This window comes from Camelina sativa, chromosome 6 (genome assembly GCF_000633955.1).
Source record: "Camelina sativa cultivar DH55 chromosome 6, Cs, whole genome shotgun sequence".
In the NCBI taxonomy this organism is placed as follows: Eukaryota; Viridiplantae; Streptophyta; class Magnoliopsida; order Brassicales; family Brassicaceae; genus Camelina; species Camelina sativa.
In genome coordinates, this window is record NC_025690.1 from 5,298,394 (window position 1) to 5,320,375 (window position 21,982).

Consider the following 21,982-nt stretch of genomic DNA (forward strand, 5'->3'; position numbering starts at 1 on the left):
ACATTCCCGGAAAGACCACCTATTTGCTCCTTTACCAGGTTCAGCACGAAATCATAAAGAAGCTCTACCAAGGATTGCCAAGCATTTGGGACTAAGTTTCCTCCTCCCTTTTTAGTAACAAAATGAATCAAAAGTAGGAATAAACTCAGAGTTAGCAGCATGAACAAAGATGGATTTGTGAATGAGAAATAGAAGTTTCCGATATTCATAGGAATCAATGGGACAATCTCAAATTGGTCAAGTGGGGAGGCCGCCGACTGTCCCACTAGATTCAGAGCTTCTTGAAAGGCTTCCCCGGATACTCCGTTTTGGGTCAAATCATTTACAATGGACTCCATAAAAGGGATATTGTCGCTTTCTCCGTGGGAAGACTCGGCCATAATCAAGGCCTTTTCAGGATCTTGCGTCAATGCCTCAAACTTCTCGCGTATCACACATTGCAGCTCTACTACACGCTCAGCGTTAGGATTAAGACCCGGATGATCTTCAAAAATACCAGCAAAAGCATCCTGAGTACCGGACGCTTGACCACTCGAAAAGTTAGTGAATTGACCCGCAGTTCTAGAAGATGTACCACTAGAACTTGAATTAAGACTATTTTCATCAAATAAAAAGATTCGTCGCATGATTAGATTAATTGATTTCAACAAAATGATTCCCTCCAGATAGCTTCACTCCGTCAAGCCTCTAGGAGTAGTGAAGAACTATAGAAAGTTGTGGTTGGTTGTTGACCAACAAAAGCATGGGAGAAAAAACGAAAAAGGGGGGGACATAGAGATATATTCTCTTAACGATATTTATTTATATTTCATACGAAATTTTATATTTCAAGAATTTGGATATTTCGACTTGATCTTATTCTCGGTCCTCCTCAAATCACTTGCTTCTCAACTTCTCCTCTCCTCACCTCGTCATTAGGTAGAGACGCCAGCAGAATATTCAATCATGAACCTAGCCCGTTGGATATCTTTCCCGGTACACTGAACACAAAATAAAGATAGCATCAGTACACATAACTCGAGAAATGTTTTCCCTCTGCTAACGTGAGTAATAGCTAAACAGTTGCCTAATGCATGTGGTCAGCATCAGACAAGGTTATAAAATACATCTTTACATCCCGGTCAAAGTAACGAAAAAAGACGAGTTTTAGCAACTTTTTCATACATTTTTTCCCTCTTTTATAGAAAAAACTAACTTACGCAAATAGTAAATGAGAGGACCTTAGCACTTTTCGTTATGGAGTGATTCATCTAAAATTCCCGGGGTTTTGTGAATGAATTCAACTAGAAAATCTCAATTGCACGGGATTCGCGATTCGGTGTAAGTTCAAAATTTATCGTGCTGGACGACCACGGTTGAGTTTTGTTGTGGATCCAACTCCAAGCGTTTGCGGGGTTTTGGATAGATGGAATACTCTTGCAACGGAGCTTGTCTGTCAAATCTGGTCTGGTATGGTAGCGGTTCACAATGGCAGCTCATTTTCCTGGAATCCGGGTGAAAGATCTTTTCTTTTCAAGGTCTTTGCTTTCTATTCGACTTAGCGATGGAGTCGGGTCGGAAATAAATACTAAGTAAAGGCAGACTTACAATAATACGCAAACAAGGGTCCCGCGATGTCTTGTACATTCTAAGTACTTTGCCTGCTAAGACGTGACAAACAATCGCTGATTCTTTACTAACGAGCCCAGTAGCCACTAAGGCGATCCGAATGAGGAAACGCCGGAGTGACCGAGTGTCTTCAAAAACACTGCGCCAAGAGACCAAGCGGAGCCTCTCGGTGAATGTGGTAAACAAATTGAAAGCCATATCAATCGGTATAAAATGACAAACCTTTTGGTATGTACCACAAAACACTAAAAAGGACCCCGCCGGTTCTACTCTCCTTGACCCGTGGACAAACGCCACGTGATGGACGGCGCCCGGCTCTGACGAAGAACCAGTAAGATTAGGTATTGCCTAATCCGTAAGGTTGTCATACCCTTATCAGCTTTCTGACCAAACCTCTGTGTTGCCACTTTGGTAAGGAAAGTCCACCAACCGGGCATAGTACCTCGTTAGCAGGACCACTATTGCTCCTTTTAAAGCTTTGTGCTCAAGTGATCTGGGAGGGTGTCAAACCTCCCCCAGCCCTTTATTCAGGGGATGGTGCCAGGGAGTTTGAACTGTTAACAAAAGATTTTCTCGATACAAAGAAGAGCCCCACTCCTAGAATAGTTAGCCACTCAGTCCACAGATTCGGCTTAGTGAAAATAGCCCTAGAAAGATCAAGGTGCGAAAGGAGAATTTCCTCCGTTAATGATAGCTATACCATAGAGTTTTCCATCAAGGAAAGACAATGCCTTCTCTTCTCCATCCTCCAGGTACCAGGGAAGAACTCTATATTCCGGGTCCAAGGATGATGGTTGCAACGCCCCGCGCTTCCACCAATAAGAGGTGCGGGGGATGGTGATATCCCTTGAAAGACATAACTAACTTACAAGACTGAAAATGAAAAGTAAACTAACGGAACAAAGCGCCGGAGGAACCCCCTTCTAAAAGTCTAAGAGCTAGAAGGCGGGGTACAGCGGTTGCTTCCTGTAAGATTTGAATAGTCATGGCCTCATGGTCAAGCCAGAAAGGAAAGAAAAAGTCTATATCTTCTGTCCTCTCTATTACTCGCTCCAGGTAATACACTCGTTGGTCTCAAGGTAGCAAAACCTATAAAGAGCGGGATACTATTCTAAGAGGAATTTACTGTAAAATAGATATCTCTTTGCTCTTCAGCCAGTAAGTCTGAAAGCAAGTCAGTTGTAGGCCAGACCTGTCATCAGTAGTTCTACTTTTGTAGATTGAAGCTTTTATAAGGCAGGAATGGGAGCTGCAAAGGCAGAGATAAAGCTGCGATTACTCTTGCTCGACTCTTCATGGCACGGTTGGCCGGGAATGAGAACAAAAGGAGTAAGAAGAAACTGGCTAAGATTCAATTGACCTATATAGCAACCAGTTCAACTAAAGGGGCGTAGCGGGCTTAAGGCTGCTAGGGACTCTGGGGCGAGAAAAAGCTTTTCCCGCATTCCTGTTGATGCAGAGATCAGACGAGAAGGCCCATCTCTTTACTAGAATCCGATGTGATAGAAGGAGCAGTTCTAGCTTAAGCCTAAGGACTAAGTTGATCCTTACTTAATAGAATAGCCATAGAGCTCATCCCCGGTGAAATAGTTGATGATTTCTTGATGGTTGACTGCTATATCTTTGTCAGCTTTGAGATAATTAAGCTCAAATATATGATATGAATTTGCATACTGCCTATATAGTCTATAGTAGTCCTTTTTAAAAGGACCTTTCTATAGTATACTTGAAAAAAAATAAAGACTAGGAGATTAAATACTAATATAGTCAAGAAACGAATAATAATTATTGAACCCAACATCACTTCGTTATATAATTATTTGTAACATCAAGAAAGCAACAAGAGGGATAATAAATTGAAGACTCACAAACCACACCAAACTTTCTATAATTTCCAATAATGGCAAAAACAGTAAGTCTCTGGCAGAGAGAGGCCGTGTTCTTGACGGCAATGATGGCAGTCGAAACCGGCGTGGTCGGAATAAGTACTCTGTTCAAAGTAGCAACTTCAAAGGGACTTAACCTTTATGCTTTCCTCGGCTATTCTTATCTTCTAGCTTCTCTCCTTCTTCTGCCTTCTTTTATCTTCTCCAACAGGTTTCTAATAACTTTATTCTTTAAAACCGTTTCACACCCAATTTTTTTTTATTGACTTCATTAAAGTTGTTTGTTTCTGTTTTTTTTTTTTAAAACAGATTAAGATCACTTCCTCCACTAAGTTTCTCAATACTTTGTAAAATAGTACTTCTTGGATTACTAGGGTAATATTCAAATAACACTATCTGTTTTGTTTCAAAATTTTAAATTATGGAATTATTTTCCTTCAAGTGTTGCTAATATAAGATTTATTTTTTTGGGGCAATATAATTTATGATTTTTGGCATGTAAAAAAAAAAGAACAGATCTATGTATGTGATCACAGGATACATAGGCATCAAATACAGCAACCCAACCTTAGCCTCCGCCATTAGCAATATCACTCCTGCTCTTACCTTTATCCTCGCCATTATCTTCAGGTTTGATTTTATTTATTTTTTCTTAATATTTGCAAATTTTAGATTAGTTTTAGAACAGACTATAGTAACATTTCTTTACTATAGTCTATAAAATGTTCACGTGTCGATATGTAGTAACTATTTTTTTTTGCCTTTTTTTTTCAGATGACAAAAAAAAAAAAAAAAAACTTGGATCATATTTGGTTTTACTTCACCATATTCAATAATATATTTTTCTAACCAAAATTTTTTACTAACAAAAATATTCTAAAATAGCACTAAAATAAACTCCGTTATTTTTTCAAAAACAGCACCATATTCAACTTCCTTTGATTCTTTCTTTTTCTTTTGGATTAACGTAACACAATTATTTAAATAAAAGGATGGAAAAAGTATCATTCAAAGAAAGGAGCAGTGTAGCGAAAGTGATGGGGACTATATTGTCACTAATAGGCGCACTTGTGGTGGTTCTTTACCATGGTCCACGTGTCTTTGTCGCATCTTCTCTGCCGTATGTAAACTTCCGTCAGTTTTATCCATCGTTGTCATCTTCAAAATCTGATTGGCTCATCGGTGGTGCTCTTCTAACTATAAGAGACATCTTCGTTTCAGTCTCTTTCATTCTCCAGGTACCACTTTCTCTTGACTCTTATATAATAATCTCAAAACCTGATGTTTAAGTGGATAACAACTTACAAGTACATATCAACCTTGGTTCACATGGTTGGAAACTTTAATAAATTATTAAATCAAATTCTCTTAGATTGTTCTATTTCGATAAAAGCTCGAACTAGATATAGTTGCAATTTTGTTCCAATATTCTATTCTATATAAATTTTTTTGGACAGGCAGAAATAATGAGTCAATATCCAGCAGCATTCACAGTCTCCTTCCTCTACACTGTATGTGTTTCAATCGTGACCACGACGATTGGACTAGTAGTCGAAAAGAACAATCCAAGCGTTTGGATCATTCATTTCAATATTACTTTGATAACAATTGTAACTATGGTAGGTTACTAGGTTATCTATTTTTAAATATATATATATATAACAAAATTCTTTCCTTGTAATCTTAATATAGTCTTTTATAAATTATTTCAGGCTATAACAACTTCAGTATACTATGTGATTCATTCGTGGACAGTACGCCACAAAGGACCTTTGTATTTGGCGATATTTAAGCCATTGTCGATCTTAATAGCAGTGGTTATGAGCGCAGTTTTTCTCAACGATTCTCTCTATCTCGGATGGTATGTGAATCAATAGCCTTTATACACAAATTTACAAACAGAACCATTTTTTCGATTTTTGCTTCATTTTACAGTTTGATCGGAGGAATTTTGATAACGTTGGGGGTTTACGCTGTGATGTGGGGAAAAGCAAACGAAGAGAAGGATCAGTTGTTGTTACTTTCGGAAAAAGAGAAAACCCCTCTTCTAGTGAACAGCTACAATGACCCAATTTAAATTAAAAATAAATTAGAACCAAAGAGGAATTTACGTACTCTTAGTTACACTTTTGGGTAAGTTGTGCATATTTATACATGCATACTATTACTGTATTACATTACATATTGCTTTGTATATAAATCTGAAAACTTACTATGTGAAGACTCTAAATATGACCTCCTAAATTTTTATATAGAATTTGATGCCGTAGGCGTAAGCGAACATTTTTTTCTTGCATAGGCACATTTTTTTTTCTTGTATATATGTACGAACTGCATGTGTTGGTCAATTTAAAGTAGTATTCAAAAGATTTGTACATTAGAAGAGATTTATTGATAAATTTTAGTAGTATATACTATTCAAACAGATTCATATAATTACATCAGAACAATATTGCGTGTTCGACAACATGGCCGTTGATGTCCAAATCGGTCCAATTAGACTATTTTAGTTCGGTGTAGAGGTTCGAAGTTCTCTTTTATATATGAAAAAGTCAGGCTACAATTGATAACGACAAGATATAAAATGACGTAAAGGAAACAATTGACAAACTGTGAGCTCGTAAGATCGATACTTCGAGAACCTGTTCTCTCATACAAATTTCCCCTCCGTTTTTCGTGTGTCCTTTCGCTGTACGCCGTACAATCACTATTTATAGATTACTATGTCGGTTCGTCATCTGAAAAGACCAAAATAGCCCTTCTTGACCTATCAATTCTTTTGGGCCTTTTCTGGGTTGGCCCTACTGTAGGGGTGAGATCCACCCCAAACAGTATTTCCCCCCATCTTCAGTTCGCGGTTATGCGGAGAACTCTATGTCTTCTAGTGATCCCCTGGCTGCTGCGTAAGCTTCAAGCCTTTGTCTTCAACGACGAGTCGGATCCGAGGTGGGCAAGCGATGGGCACTTGAAGGGTATGCGGACAAGTATTGGGAAATTAGAGAGTCGCACGTGAGCTTTCCCGTTTCCCAAAAAGCACTGTCACATCGTCACGCGTTTATCTTGATGCGCGTGACGTCCGAAAGTCGTAACATCGCTTCGATCCTCGAGTTGTAATGATGATTTCTTCGGGAATCCTCTTTTCCCTTCTATAAATACCCACCTCTTCTTCATCTTGGCTTCATTTCTCTCCATCGATTGTTTCCTCAGCTCGTCGTCCCAGGTACTTTCTTCCCTCATCTTCTAGCTCGTCTATAGATTTATTTTCTTGAGACTTTATGTGGCCTCCCCCCCGGTCCAGTTCGTCTGATTCTTCGGCGGCGAGCCACCTTCGTCATAACACCTCGCCTGATTCCAGCGGCTCGACTAGATCGGACCGTCGTGTGGCGAGATCTCCGACGGGTAGTCTCGTTTCTTCGGGGTCGTCGACTAGTTCTGACGACACAATTTTGGCCGAACTCCAACGTCGCATCTTCTCCGGTGTGGCCGTTCCGAGTTCGTCAGCCCTTCCATGCCAGATTCCTTCCCTTATCGACGAGGACTTTGACGACATGATCGTTCGGGCGGATCACATCATTGGGCACAGATCTCTCCCGTCGGTTGCCGACCCTTCAGGAGCCAGGGAGCATGCCCTTTATTTCGTTCCCCGGTCTTCCTCTAAACGCAAATCGGCTCTCGAGGCGGTTCAGATCGGCGAATGCCCGGTCGATTCTGTCATCATTATCTCCGAACGCGATCAACGTCCTTGGGATGTTCCCGAGGGGTTCATTTGTCTCTCGGAGAAACTTTTCTCCAAATGCGGGATTACAATTTCTCAGTTCGCTCCGACTACATTCTGAAACGCGGTTGGCATCTCGATTTTGGCGAAGAGAGCAGGGATTCAACTTTCGGTTGATCATTTTGAAGAGCTTACCCGCCTAACAGCGTCTGACAGAAATAAGAAACCCGGAGTTTCCTATGTCAGTTAGCGACCCCCTCTGCTCGTCGAAGGGGCAAAAGGGAAGACCCACAATTGGGAAGGGTCATATTTTTTCTTAACAGTGGTTCCAGGGGTCGTCGAGGATCCTGCGATCCCTTTATTTTATGGGTGAAACCTTTCACCTGGTAGTTCATCTTTCTTTGTAATTTGTTCACGTCTTTCATATACTCCGTTCGCTTCTTTGCAGTTGTCATGCCGCGGTGTCTTCTTCCTTATCCTCCTACGTTTTGAGCTGATATTGACGCAATACGGGCAGTAGGTCCGTATATTTGGCCAGGCTCTGGACAGAGGAAAGGAGGTCGTCCAAGAAAGCAGAAGGTTCCTCGACCGACAGGTAATAGTCGAATTTTACTTTGGTTTGTCTAAGGCATTCATTGACGACTTGTTAGAAGGTCGGAGTTTTTTTTTTTTTTGAAGAAATTGAATCCTTTATGCAGCTAGTATGATGGGGAGACTTAATTTGGATGTTCCCAACGTGTCGGCTCGCTATTGTCAAGCGTCTGGTCCCCCTGCGCTTTCTCCATCTTCTCGCCCCGAGGTCCAATCCGAGACTCGCCCTTCCGGGGCTGACTCGTCACGGATATCCCCTCCGGCTTCTCGCAATTCTCGTTCGGCTGAGATTCGCGCTGGCAAAAGGCAGGTATCGCGATCGTCTCCTAACCCACCAAACCTCCTGGCTCTCCCCATTGGAACTGACTCCCAAGGGAAAAATCCTACTAGTGACTCTAGCCGTCAGAAGAAGCATTCCTTGAATCCTTCGCAGAAAAGGGCAGATCAATCTCTGGATCGATCGGACCCGTCAAAGCGGCAGAGGACCGTGGAATATTGGTGGGATTTTTTCATACTTTGGCTACCCGAGCTTTTCCGAATGACTATGAGGCATGCACTGAGCTGTTTCGCAAGATCCATTTTGGGTCTGGTCGTCTTATGCCAATCGAGAGGATGAAGGATGGCGATAAGATCATCGATCTGGCGAATACCGCCTTCGAGGTTCGCAATTCGACAATTGTTTCCCTATTTCTTGTTTTCTCTATTAAGTTCCCATTTCTGACTTGTGGTCATCGCAGCTCATAGGTCGCATCAATCGTCTCGCTTCTGGCTATGAAAGGTGTGTGTACGACCTGGAGTCCGCTGCTCCTTCAGGTCCCTCAGTCGAGCAAGTCAAGAAGCTTGAGGGTCAGCCCGAAGAGGAAGTTCGCTCGAACAAGACACTGAGCGGGAGGATTTCCGAGCTGGACCGTCAGCGAGAGGTGGCGAACTCTGAACAGGCTGCTCTTCTGTCGAAACTCAACGTGGCAGAGGCGTCTTGCGCCCATCTTCAGATCACTCTGGACTCCGAGATGATGAGGCTTAAGGCTTGTCTTCGTGGGTTCAGTCGGTATCAAAAGATGACTGCCTATCGCAGGGTTGCCGACCGTGCCCAGAAGATCTTGGTTTGTCACAAAGCGCAAGCGGAGGCTGTTGAAGCATCTCGCCCGAAGTTACTCGAGTATAACCAGGCCTTGGGGAACATGCACATGCTAGAGGCTTTGGTTGCCGATGGCCAGATCTCCCTTCTGGCTGATGAAGTACATGAGAGGGTTGCCGCTGTGGCATCTGGGCTAAAGGAGGAAATCCTCAAGATTGACATCCCGAATCTCAATCCCGGGGATTTCGACATTTCCTCCGTTTTTGCAGAGCCTTTTCTTGATCCTCTTAAGTGGGTTCCTTCCCCAGGTGTCGCAGACGATTCGGATTCAGAGTCTGAAGGAGGTGAAGGTAATAGATCGGAGCATGCGTCCAGTGAGAAAGTCGAGGAAGACAGTATTGTTCCTGCTACAACAGGCAACTCGGCGGCTGACCATACTCCTATCACGCCGAACGACTCGACCGTCGCTCCATCAGCTGAACCCAATGCCCCGGAGGTCGGCGTTAATTCTCCCGTGGATGGTCTTGTCGCCCCTTGATGAGTGATTGATATTTTTTTTTTAATTTTGAACTTATCCCCGTGATGTAGTGGATGATGGGCTGTTAAGGCATTGTATTTTTTTGTTGGAACTCATTTACGTTTATTTGACGATCTCCTTTCACATTGGATTCCTTATTTTTGCTTAACTCGTATCGTTGTTTTGCTTCAAAAATTTCTTCACACTATTCTACTTTTCCTCTTTAATCGCACGAGCTTCTCCTCGGGGTCGACCGAGGTCGTTGTGACACTTGTAACAGCAAGGTGAATATCTCGCTGCAGGTCGCAATACGTCGTGAATATCTCGCTGCAGGTCGCAATACGTCGTAAGTTCGAACTCCATTTTCGAGTCCGAAATTCTACTGGCGACGTTAGTGTTCTTGAAGGAAGGATGCCAACTTTGGCGAGAATAGATCTGCTCGTCCTGATTTTGACGAGCCAACCAATGCCAGGGTTAAAGTAAAAGAAAATGCCGAGACGGTACTGGCGAGAAGTCCTTCACTTCCCCCTCCTTTTTTTTTTGAAACTCCTCGGCACGCGACACGCGATTGGTTGGCTTTCCCTAGGTTACGAGTGGCGACTTGATTTTTTCTCGTTCGAGTGCGACATACAGAAGTCGGCTTACTTTCTTATTACGAGTAGCAAACTCGGTTTTTATTATATAGGTGTGACACGCGATGGTCGGCTTACCCATGAATTTGCGAGTAGCGACTCGGCTTGAATTATATAGATGCGACACGCAGTGGTCGGCTTTTTTTGTTTTTTTTACCGTTCCTACGGATGCGAGGTAAATAACAAAAGATCTTGAGAAAGAAAGTTTGTATTATCGGCAGCTGTGTCTCGTGAACGAGACTGCCTACGTACCCTCCGATCAGGAGGGATCAAGCCGCTCGTAGTTCACATTACATAGTTTGACTGAAAATAAAAGTAAACGGATTGGGCAGCAGGCTATGGGTGGCTGAGCCTCCCCCATCTTCTTCCAGTTAGTAATAGAAACGCTTTAGATGCATCGAGTTCCAAGACCGAGGATCTGGCTCGCCACACATGGTTAACAGCTCGTATACGCCGGGATGTACGACTTTGGATACTTGGTACAGTCCTTCCCAATTGGCTCCCATATTTCCAGCGTTTGGCTTGGCTGATGGAGCATGAGATCTCCTTCGTCAAAATGCCGGTTATGTACTTTCTTATTGTAGTACTTGGCTGCAGCGAGTTGATAGTTCTGAATTCGCAAGAGTGCTTTGTCACGTTCTTTTTCCAATTCGTCTAGGCAATCCATGATCATGTGATTGTTGAGATTTGTGTTAGCGACAAGTATTGTTCGTCGAAGACTCGTGCTGTCGACCTCGGCGGGGGCCATTGCCTCCATCCCGTAAGCCAAGGAAAATGGGGTTTGGTTTGTGGCTTGGCGCGGGGTTGTTCGGTAAGACCAGAGAACTCCGTCGAGCTCGTCGGCCCACGCGCCCTTTTTGGCGTCCATTCTTTTTTTTTGGCCGTCGAGTATTATTTTATTTGTTGCTTCTGCTTGCTCGTTCCCCTAGGGGTATCACGGTGTTGATTTCCTTAACTTGATTCTCCATCTGGCGCAGAAGTCTTCGAACTGGAGGGAGATGAACTGCGAGCCGTTGTTGGTAACTATTTCTTATGGCAATCCATGTCGGCAGATAATAAATTTCCAGACGAACATCTGCACATCCTTAGCCTTGATCATAGCATAGGACTCGGCTTCGACCCATTTGGTGAAATAGTCAGTGAGGACAAGGATGTAGCGCTTCTGTCTTGACGCGGGTAGCGGACCAATGATATCCAAGTCCCATTGCATGAAGCGGTACGGGGCTATGCCGGCTCATAGCAGTTCGGTTGGTTTGTGAATGATTGGAGCGTGACACTGGCATTTCTTGCATTTGGCGATGAACTTCTCGTAGTCGGATATCATTGTTGGCCAGTAGTGACCATGCTTCTTGATTCGCAGTGCTGAGGCCCAGCCTCCTAAATGGTTCCCTCCAGCTCCTTTGTGTGTCTCCATCATGACTCGTTCGGTATCTTCGCCGTGTAGGCAAATGAGTAAGGCTCCTAATGCGGTCCACCGGAGTAGATGTTCCTTCTTCAGGGTGTAGTAGGCGGCCTTTGTCTTCAACCGTCGTTTTTCCCATTTGTCTGTTGGCACATCGTCGTCTGCCAGATAAGCGTGGATCTCAACTCGCCAATCCGTCTTGTCCTTGTCAGAGGGAGGTTCGAAGTCTCATCTTGACGTTGCAGCCTTCCATGTGGTTCTGATCTCGTTTGGCTGATGAAGTGCGTGGCAGGTCACCGGCTGAGTTTCCTTAATACTCGATGTATCAATGCTTTCAACTGGTATGATTCGTCGAAGGTCAGGATCTGATGTCGATGCGAGTGCTGCTAGGGCGTCGGCCGGAGCATTTTCCCCTCTTGGTATCTTAATGAGTTCGAACTCGTCGAAATATTTGGACAGAAGTCTGACGACGTTGAGGTAGGCGGCCATTGGTTCGGTTTTGGTATCGTATTCCCCACTGAATTGATTGGCGACGAGTTGAGAGTCACAAAAAGCCCTCATTCGTTTGATTTGCATCCCGCGGACGAGTTTGAGTCCGGCGATGAGTGCTTCGTACTCGGTGACATTATTGGTTGCTTGGAACCGAAGCCAGAAGGACTACTCCAAAATTTCCCCGGTCGGAGATGTTAACGGAATGCCCACACCGGAACCTAGATGAGAGGACGCACCGTCGACATGCACGATCCACTGTCCATCTGTCGGGTCAGACGGGGTTGGCTCGGCACCGTCCAAGGGTAGTTCAATTAAAAAGTCAGCTAACACTTAGGATTTGGCAGCTGGGCGGGTACGGAATTTGATGTCATACTCGCTGAGTTCGATTGCCCATTTCGTTAATCGTCCAGATTGATTCGGACTGTGCAAAATAGATCGCAAAGGTTGATTGGATAGGACAGTGATGGTTTGTGACTGGAAGTACGGTTGGAGCTTTCGTTCCGAAGTGACGACTGCCAGGGCGAACTTCTCTACTGTCGGGTAACGGGTTTCGGTGTTGTCGAGGGATTTGCTCACATAAAAAGGCACCACACACGCCACAACATAAAGGTGTTGTAGAACGAAGGAATCAAACACTAATGGAGATGACGAGGAGCACTCTCAAGGAAATGAAGGTACCTAATTATTTGTGGGGGGAAGCAGTTAGACACTCCACATACATAATTAACAGGGTACCAACAAGAGCACTTGAGAACAAAACTCCCTACGAGAGCTTACGAGGAAAGAAACCAAACCTATACCATCTAAGGGTGTTTGGTTGTCGAGCTTACTCAAAGATTGAAGCTACAAACTTAAAGAAATTGGATGATAGGTTACAACCTCTAGTGCATCTTGGAATTGAGCCAGGGTCCAAAGCATAAAGTTGTATAATCTGACTTCAAGAAGAGTTGTAGTGAGTCGTGATGTAGTGTTTGACGAAGTGCATCAAGTGGGAGTCCAGGGATGTTTCACATGAGGTGGGAAGAGGTTATAGATACTGGTGATGGACCCGTAGTAGTAAACAATCAAGAAGAAGAGAATGATGATCATGACGGTTACGATGATGAAGAACAGGAGATTGAAGACAACACGGGTAATCACGGTGCTCAAGACGACGAAGAAGGAGTGAATAATGCATGTCAAGAAGTTCAAGCAGTTCTTCGACATTCAACTCGTCAAAGTGTCAAACCGAGGTATCTAAACGATTACGTTCTTCAAGCTGCGTAAGAATGTGAAAAGCTGCTACTTTTGATTAATGAAGAACCAAGAAATTTCAGAGAAATAGAAGGTGTAAGAGAATAGATACAAGCTTGCATGGAGGAAAGATCTATTCGCAAGAACAACACCTGGGTTCTAGTTGACAAACCAATGGAGACAAAAGTGATTGGTCTCAAGTGGATATTCAAAATCAAGAAGAACGCAAATGGTTTTATCAATAAATACAAAGCGAGACTTGTGGCAAAAGGGTATGCACAAGAGATAGGCATAGATTTTGATGAGGTTTTTCCACCGGTTGCGCGACTTGAAACCATTAGGTTGCTAATTGCTCTAGCTGCATCACATGGTTGGGAAATTCATCATTTAGATGTGAAGACAGCCTTTTTGCATGGAGAACTAAAGGAAGATGTTTATGTGGAGCAACCTGAGGGATTTGAAATAAAAGGGAAGGAATAAAAGGTTTACAAACTTACAAAAACGTTGTATGGTTTGAAACAAGCTCCAAGAGCATGGTACACGAAGTTGGATCAGATTTTGAAAGCAATGTAGTTCAAGAAGTGTTCAAAGGAGACCTCTGTTTATCGAAAACAAGATGGAGAGTCACTTCTAATTGTTGCAGTTTATGTTGATGATCTTTTCATTACAGGAAATACTCTTAAAGTCATAAAGGATTTCAAGATGGGGATGTCGTCAAAGTTTGAGATGTCGGACCTTGGAAAGCTCACTTACTATCTTGGCATCGAAGTTCATCAAGGAGAGGATGGAATGGAAATCAAGCAGGAAGCTTATGCAAGAAGGATTTTAAGAGAAGCAGACTTAGAAAAATGTAATTCAACAAAGATTCCTATGGAGTTTGGACTTACGGTGTCAAAGGCTAAAAATGAAGAAGAAATAGATCCTCTTAGTTACTTACTTAAGATACTTACTACACACTCGACCAGACTTAGCTTTCTCGGTTGGTGTCACTAGTCGGTATATGCAGATTCCTCGACACTCACATAGTGTTATAATGAAGTAGATACTTCGCTATCTTAGTGGAACCGTGTCTTATGGTTTGAAATATGGTCGAGGAGGATCAAAGAAGATTCATGGTTTCAGTGATAGCAGTCACAACATTGGCAGTCACAACATTAGCAGTCACAACATTGATCCAGACGATGGGAGAAGCACAACGGGTCACATGTTCTGTTTTGGTTCGACACCAATCAGTTGGTGTTCGCAAAAACAGGGGACAGTTTCTCTTTCGTCATGTGAAGCAGAGTACATGGCTGCAACGAAAGCAGCTAAACAAGTCATTTGGCTTCAAGACATTTTGAGTGAGATCACCGGGAAGGAGACGGAGCAGATCATCATCTGGATCGACAACGAGTCTGCAATACAACTCTCTAAGAACCCTGTATTTCATGGAAGAACCAAACACATCCACAAGCGATACCACTTTATACGAGAGTGTGTTGAGAGAGAGCTTGTCGATGTAAATCATGTACCAGGAGAGGATCAAGAAGCGGACATCTTGACTAAGGCATTGGAAAAGATCAAGTTTTGTGAGATGAGATGCTTGATAGGAGTTGAAGACATGTCCAAGACCAAGTTGAAGCTTAAGGGGTAAATGTTGGATAAGCTTCAACATACCTTCAAGTCTTGGAGATCCTTATCAAGTTAGGATTAAGATAAGAGATAGACTTCATAAGAACTAAGAGTTATCTAATTATAAGTTCTAATGTGAATAGGATTAGCAAAGGTGTGCTAACTCTATAGATACAATTGTTGAGTTGTGGCAATTGTAAGAGAGAACATTGAGAACTTAAGAGTGTTTTGTAATACCCGAACTCGATACCCGGAACTGGTCAACGGGTTGACTCCCTGGCCGGCCCAAAACGCTCTTTAAATGCAAAATCACCAGCTAACAATGCAACCGAACTCTTAAATTAATCAACCTGCAAAAGAGAGAGGAATGAGCAATTGATAATTCCTCAGTGAGGGAAAGCCTCAGGGCTCCCGAAGTCTCCACACTCAAACACGCTAACCCGTGCATTACCGGATTCCTCATGCTTTCACACTTCTTCCTGCACGTTGTGCATTACCGGATTCCTCATGCTTTCGCACTTCTTCCTGCACATTGTGCATTACCGGATTCCTCATGCTTTCGCACTTCTTCCTGCACATTTTCACTTGCGTATCCGGATTCCTCTTGCTTCTCGTACTTCTTCCACGCATAACAACGCGTTGGCTCGTCAGCCAATCCTGATCTACCCGCATCCCGCGCCCGTAGACCACCACACAACTACAAGGATCTCTCCTTGCATGAATCTCTGCGGCTCACCGCACCTATGTGTCCTTGGCACCTATCTCCTCACACACAAGCACTTATTTTACCACAACAATATGCATTCACGCAACCACATCAATATCAATCAACACACATTCATTTTCTAATCTCATATTTATACTAGTTCTTATATAATATAATAAATATATATTTATGTACATATAAATAAGATATACACTCATCCAAATATACGTTACTTATATACTTTGTAACATATAGGTATCTCAACTTAACCTTAAACTAAGTAACTATCCAAACACATCTAAATATGTAGAAGACACTAACTAGTCCTCACCTTAGCAAATTGGTTGATCCTCGAGCAAAAGCCAGCAACGATAGAATTCCAATCCAACAACGATCTTAATCTGCAATGTTTTTAGATTAACAATCAAAGATTATGTTCCAATAACAATCTATGATTTAATCTAATAACCCAAACCCGATTTAATTGTGCTATTATTTTCCAAATAATTAACTAGATTTAGTTTAATAATTAAATCAAACCAACAATCTAACTTATTCACAACACCACCATTCATTCCACGATCGCATGCTCCCATATTAATATCACTTCCTAAACCAGCCACACTAACCGATTACAACTACAATATTAAACTAACCAACATCACGGTCCNGGAGAACTAAAGGAAGATGTTTATGTGGAGCAACCTGAGGGATTTGAAATAAAAGGGAAGGAATAAAAGGTTTACAAACTTACAAAAACGTTGTATGGTTTGAAACAAGCTCCAAGAGCATGGTACACGAAGTTGGATCAGATTTTGAAAGCAATGTAGTTCAAGAAGTGTTCAAAGGAGACCTCTGTTTATCGAAAACAAGATGGAGAGTCACTTCTAATTGTTGCAGTTTATGTTGATGATCTTTTCATTACAGGAAATACTCTTAAAGTCATAAAGGATTTCAAGATGGGGATGTCGTCAAAGTTTGAGATGTCGGACCTTGGAAAGCTCACTTACTATCTTGGCATCGAAGTTCATCAAGGAGAGGATGGAATGGAAATCAAGCAGGAAGCTTATGCAAGAAGGATTTTAAGAGAAGCAGACTTAGAAAAATGTAATTCAACAAAGATTCCTATGGAGTTTGGACTTACGGTGTCAAAGGCTAAAAATGAAGAAGAAATAGATCCTCTTAGTTACTTACTTAAGATACTTACTACACACTCGACCAGACTTAGCTTTCTCGGTTGGTGTCACTAGTCGGTATATGCAGATTCCTCGACACTCACATAGTGTTATAATGAAGTAGATACTTCGCTATCTTAGTGGAACCGTGTCTTATGGTTTGAAATATGGTCGAGGAGGATCAAAGAAGATTCATGGTTTCAGTGATAGCAGTCACAACATTAGCAGTCACAACATTAGCAGTCACAACATTGATCCAGACGATGGGAGAAGCACAACGGGTCACATGTTCTGTTTTGGTTCGACACCAATCAGTTGGTGTTCGCAAAAACAGGGGACAGTTTCTCTTTCGTCATGTGAAGCAGAGTACATGGCTGCAACGAAAGCAGCTAAACAAGTCATTTGGCTTCAAGACATTTTGAGTGAGATCACCGGGAAGGAGACGGAGCAGATCATCATCTGGATCGACAACGAGTCTGCAATACAACTCTCTAAGAACCCTGTATTTCATGGAAGAACCAAACACATCCACAAGCGATACCACTTTATACGAGAGTGTGTTGAGAGAGAGCTTGTCGATGTAAATCATGTACCAGGAGAGGATCAAGAAGCGGACATCTTGACTAAGGCATTGGAAAAGATCAAGTTTTGTGAGATGAGATGCTTGATAGGAGTTGAAGACATGTCCAAGACCAAGTTGAAGCTTAAGGGGTAAATGTTGGATAAGCTTCAACATACCTTCAAGTCTTGGAGATCCTTATCAAGTTAGGATTAAGATAAGAGATAGACTTCATAAGAACTAAGAGTTATCTAATTATAAGTTCTAATGTGAATAGGATTAGCAAAGGTGTGCTAACTCTATAGATACAATTGTTGAGTTGTGGCAATTGTAAGAGAGAACATTGAGAACTTAAGAGTGTTTTGTAATACCCGAACTCGATACCCGGAACTGGTCAACGGGTTGACTCCCTGGCCGGCCCAAAACGCTCTTTAAATGCAAAATCACCAGCTAACAATGCAACCGAACTCTTAAATTAATCAACCTGCAAAAGAGAGAGGAATGAGCAATTGATAATTCCTCAGTGAGGGAAAGCCTCAGGGCTCCCGAAGTCTCCACACCCAAACACGCTAACCCGTGCATTACCGGATTCCTCATGCTTTCACACTTCTTCCTGCACGTTGTGCATTACCGGATTCCTCATGCTTTCGCACTTCTTCCTGCACATTGTGCATTACCGGATTCCTCATGCTTTCGCACTTCTTCCTGCACATTTTCACTTGCGTATCCGGATTCCTCTTGCTTCTCGTACTTCTTCCACGCATAACAACGCGTTGGCTCGTCAGCCAATCCTGATCTACCCGCATCCCGCGCCCGTAGACCACCACACAACTACAAGGATCTCTCCTTGCATGAATCTCTGCGGCTCACCGCACCTATGTGCCCTTGGCACCTATCTCCTCACACACAAGCACTTATTTTACCACAACAATATGCATTCACGCAACCACATCAATATCAATCAACACACATTCATTTTCTAATCTCATATTTATACTAGTTCTTATATAATATAATAAATATATATTTATGTACATATAAATAAGATATACACTCATCCAAATATACGTTACTTATATACTTTGTAACATATAGGTATCTCAACTTAACCTTAAACTAAGTAACTATCCAAACACATCTAAATATGTAGAAGACACTAACTAGTCCTCACCTTAGCAAATTGGTTGATCCTCGAGCAAAAGCCAGCAACGATAGAATTCCAATCCAACAACGATCTTAATCTGCAATGTTTTTAGATTAACAATCAAAGATTATGTTCCAATAACAATCTATGATTTAATCTAATAACCCAAACCCGATTTAATTGTGCTATTATTTTCCAAATAATTAACTAGATTTAGTTTAATAATTAAATCAAACCAACAATCTAACTTATTCACAACACCACCATTCATTCCACGATCGCATGCTCCCATATTAATATCACTTCCTAAACCAGCCACACTAACCGATTACAACTACAATATTAAACTAACCAACATCACGGTCCAACACACGTAACCATGCACAACAACACAAATCAACTCATGCACGTACGTTTAATAATCAAGTTTCGGTTGTGGACGTGAATCTCTTGGTTTAGCAAAGAACGAACAACAAGAACAACAACAACACGAGACGAGGTGCAGCCGATTACCTTTCTCAACAACACTAGATCTCGGCGGACTGGTTACACGGCGTTAGCACTCATCTGCGGCGGTCCTCATCACTCAACATAAACAACAACACAAAGCAACCAATCATAAGACAAGGACAGAAGCTTCTTGTGCAAGCTACATAATTAATTAGGTTTTCTTACCCTTAACGACATCTCCGATTGACTACGACTACGCCGATGACAGCGGCGGTCATCCGGTGACTCACGGTGGCTAACTGACCAATGATGGTGTTCGACGGTGACTAGCGAGAACCACGGGTCCGTACGGTAAGCTTCTCCTCCACGAGTCTCATCACCACAACAACGTCTCTCCATCGTTTCCTTCTTACCGATAACAACACCAACAATAAGAACACAACTTAAGCTTTCCAATACTCAACGATCAAGTTGCTGGTGTGTTTTTAGGGTTCATCGGCTCTCCTCTCATGCTGAACAAGGACGGCGGCGATATAAGCGTATACACGTTAACACAATTACACAAAATAAACCTTCTCGTTGTGACTTGCTCTTGTTGGGCCTCAATGGGCTTGAAAAGAAAACAAACCGGCCCAATTCCCAATTACAAAACGGGGATGTTACAATTCTCCCCCGCTTAAAATAAATTCGTCGTCGAATTTGCGATTCAGTTTCTCCCCCACTTAGTTTTCGTCCTAACTTGGAGTGTTCTTCTCTTTGATTTTTAATGTTATAGATTATCCAATCCAACTTGTAGTGTCCTTATCCATATGCTCAGTTTGACTTCTTTCTAAAGTTTTCCGATCAACAACGAATCACAGGTTTCTACTTGGTTATAGCATAACAACTCTAGTTTCCGTTCACTATAATAATTCCTCTGTGCATTTTCTATTCGACTTTTGATTCAACTTTTGATTCAACAAATACAAATATTTATCTTATATTAGCGTATCCGATATTATCCATATGACCACTTGGAACGTCAAGTGTCATAGTTCCTTTAGCTTTCCTTCGCTTAGACATAACACACATTCTTCAAATAGTTCTAAAACTTGAACAGAATACTCTAATTTTCAACAAAAGGTTTTTCCATTACCTCTAACAATGCTCAGAAGTATACACATTAACTGTGACCATTACGGTTTTTGTAACACGTAGTTAAATGATCCACCAAGCTTCCGTTGCGCTCACTCTGTAAAGTTGACATCCCTTTGAAGGTTTTCCATTGTTAAAGTTAACATAGTGTTTTCCTAACACTCACTTACGGTTCTTGTTCCTTTTGGGTTTCACAGTTCCATGCATTTTTCTTTTCATTCAAAGTAGTACTTCCCATGTAATCTTCTTTCGTCACATAATGTTCGTTCTACATTAATCGAACTCCAAATCTAAATAATGTATCCTCATAATCCTTAGTGATTTCCATTTCACTATCCTTAGTGGATTCCTATACCACCCATCAAACTTCATACATTGTAGTCTTAACGTTTTCCTCTTCCTCCAATCATTTTTTTTTCCGTTTAGAATAACATCCATTTTCTAAAGCTTTCTCCAAATCCTCAATATTAGATTCAACCATTTTTTTTTCTCAACATTTTTCGTGTTGACTCATCCTTCTCTACAACTATCCAAGTTGCCTCCTTAGTGCTAGTCGTCCGCAACAATCCACCAACAATCTCTATTTTCACCATACCCTTTCCCATTCGGGTTAAGACAACTTCAAATTATAAACAGTCTATCTCCAGTGTCATAACACATTCTTTTTTTTTTTTAGTTTTTTTTTTTTTTTAAATCATTTGTAATGCTTACATACAATGCTCTCTAGAAGTCCATAATCTACATTAATGTGTGGAGTCCTCCCACACTGCACTTTTCCACTTCCTCCGCTGCAATTTCTTTTTGTGCTTTCCAAGCTCTAGAATAACATTGACTAGTGATCTTTATACAATACCTCCTCTTTAAACTTCGTGGTCCACCTAAAAAAAATGTTCTTCGGTAGTATTATTTTGTCAAATATCCATTCGACTTTTAGAAGCTAGTATCACCAACCTTTGTCCACTCGAACATCACGTCCTTCCATGTGAGTCGAGTAATTGGTTTAACCATACTAGCAAAAACTTTACCAACTCCCAGTTGCTATATACGACTACAAGAAAAACTACGGTCCTCAGTAGCATCCTTTCCATTTAACAGTTGCTTAACAAGTATATCTCCTCCGAGTCTACTACTCCAACTTTTAAGCCAACATGTTAGAGAAATCCAATCTCCCTCAAGACTACCTCCTGGGTCAAAACCGGTTTGACATAACCTTGGGCTCTGATACCAAAATTATAATACCCGAACTCGATACCCGGAACTGGTCAACGGGTTGACTCCCTGGCTGGCCCAAAACGCTCTTTAAATACAAAATCACCAGCTAACAATGCAACCGAACTCTTAAATTAATCAACCTGCAAAAGAGAGAGGAATGAGCAATTGATAATTACTCAGTGAGGGAAAGCCTCAGGGCTCCCGAAGTCTCCACACCCAAACACGCTAACCCGTGCATTACCGGATTCCTCATGCTTTCACACTTCTTCCTGCACGTTGTGCATTACCGGATTCCTCATGCTTTCGCACTTCTTCCTGCACATTGTGCATTACCGGATTCCTCATGCTTTCGCACTTCTTCCTGCACATTTTCACTTGCGTATCCGGATTCCTCTTGCTTCTCGTACTTCTTCCACGCATAACAACGCGTTGGCTCGTCAGCCAATCCTGATCTACCCGCATCCCGCGCCCGTAGACCACCACACAACTACAAGGATCTCTCCTTGCATGAATCTCTGCGGCTCACCGCACCTATGTGTCCTTGGCACCTATCTCCTCACACACAAGCACTTATTTTACCACAACAATATGCATTCACGCAACCACATCAATATCAATCAACACACATTCATTTTCTAATCTCATATTTATACTAGTTCTTATATAATATAATACATATATATTTATATACATATAAATAAGATATACACTCATCCAAATATACGTTACTTATATGTAACATATATGTATACTCAGCTTAACCTTAAACTAAGTAACTATCCAAACACATCTGAATATGTAGCAGACACTAACTAGTCCTCACCTTAGCAAATTGGT

At 41.9% G+C, this 21,982-nt stretch overlaps 1 protein-coding gene across 2 annotated transcripts; it reads left to right on the plus strand.

The window, feature by feature from the left end:
• On the plus strand, positions 3,402–5,777 carry LOC104790459 (WAT1-related protein At3g28100). 2 transcript variants are annotated; one of them, XM_010516218.2, is made up of 7 exons: positions 3,402–3,705; positions 3,804–3,869; positions 4,011–4,124; positions 4,486–4,732; positions 4,952–5,113; positions 5,207–5,355; positions 5,430–5,777. In XM_010516218.2, exons 1-7 carry the CDS (start codon positions 3,509–3,511, stop codon positions 5,569–5,571), a joined length of 1,077 nt encoding a protein of 358 aa, XP_010514520.1. In that variant the 5' UTR covers positions 3,402–3,508; the 3' UTR covers positions 5,572–5,777. The 2 variants fall into 2 exon arrangements, with proteins under 2 accessions (XP_010514520.1, XP_019102208.1); XM_019246663.1 differs by having other exon boundaries at positions 3,691–3,705; positions 4,031–4,124.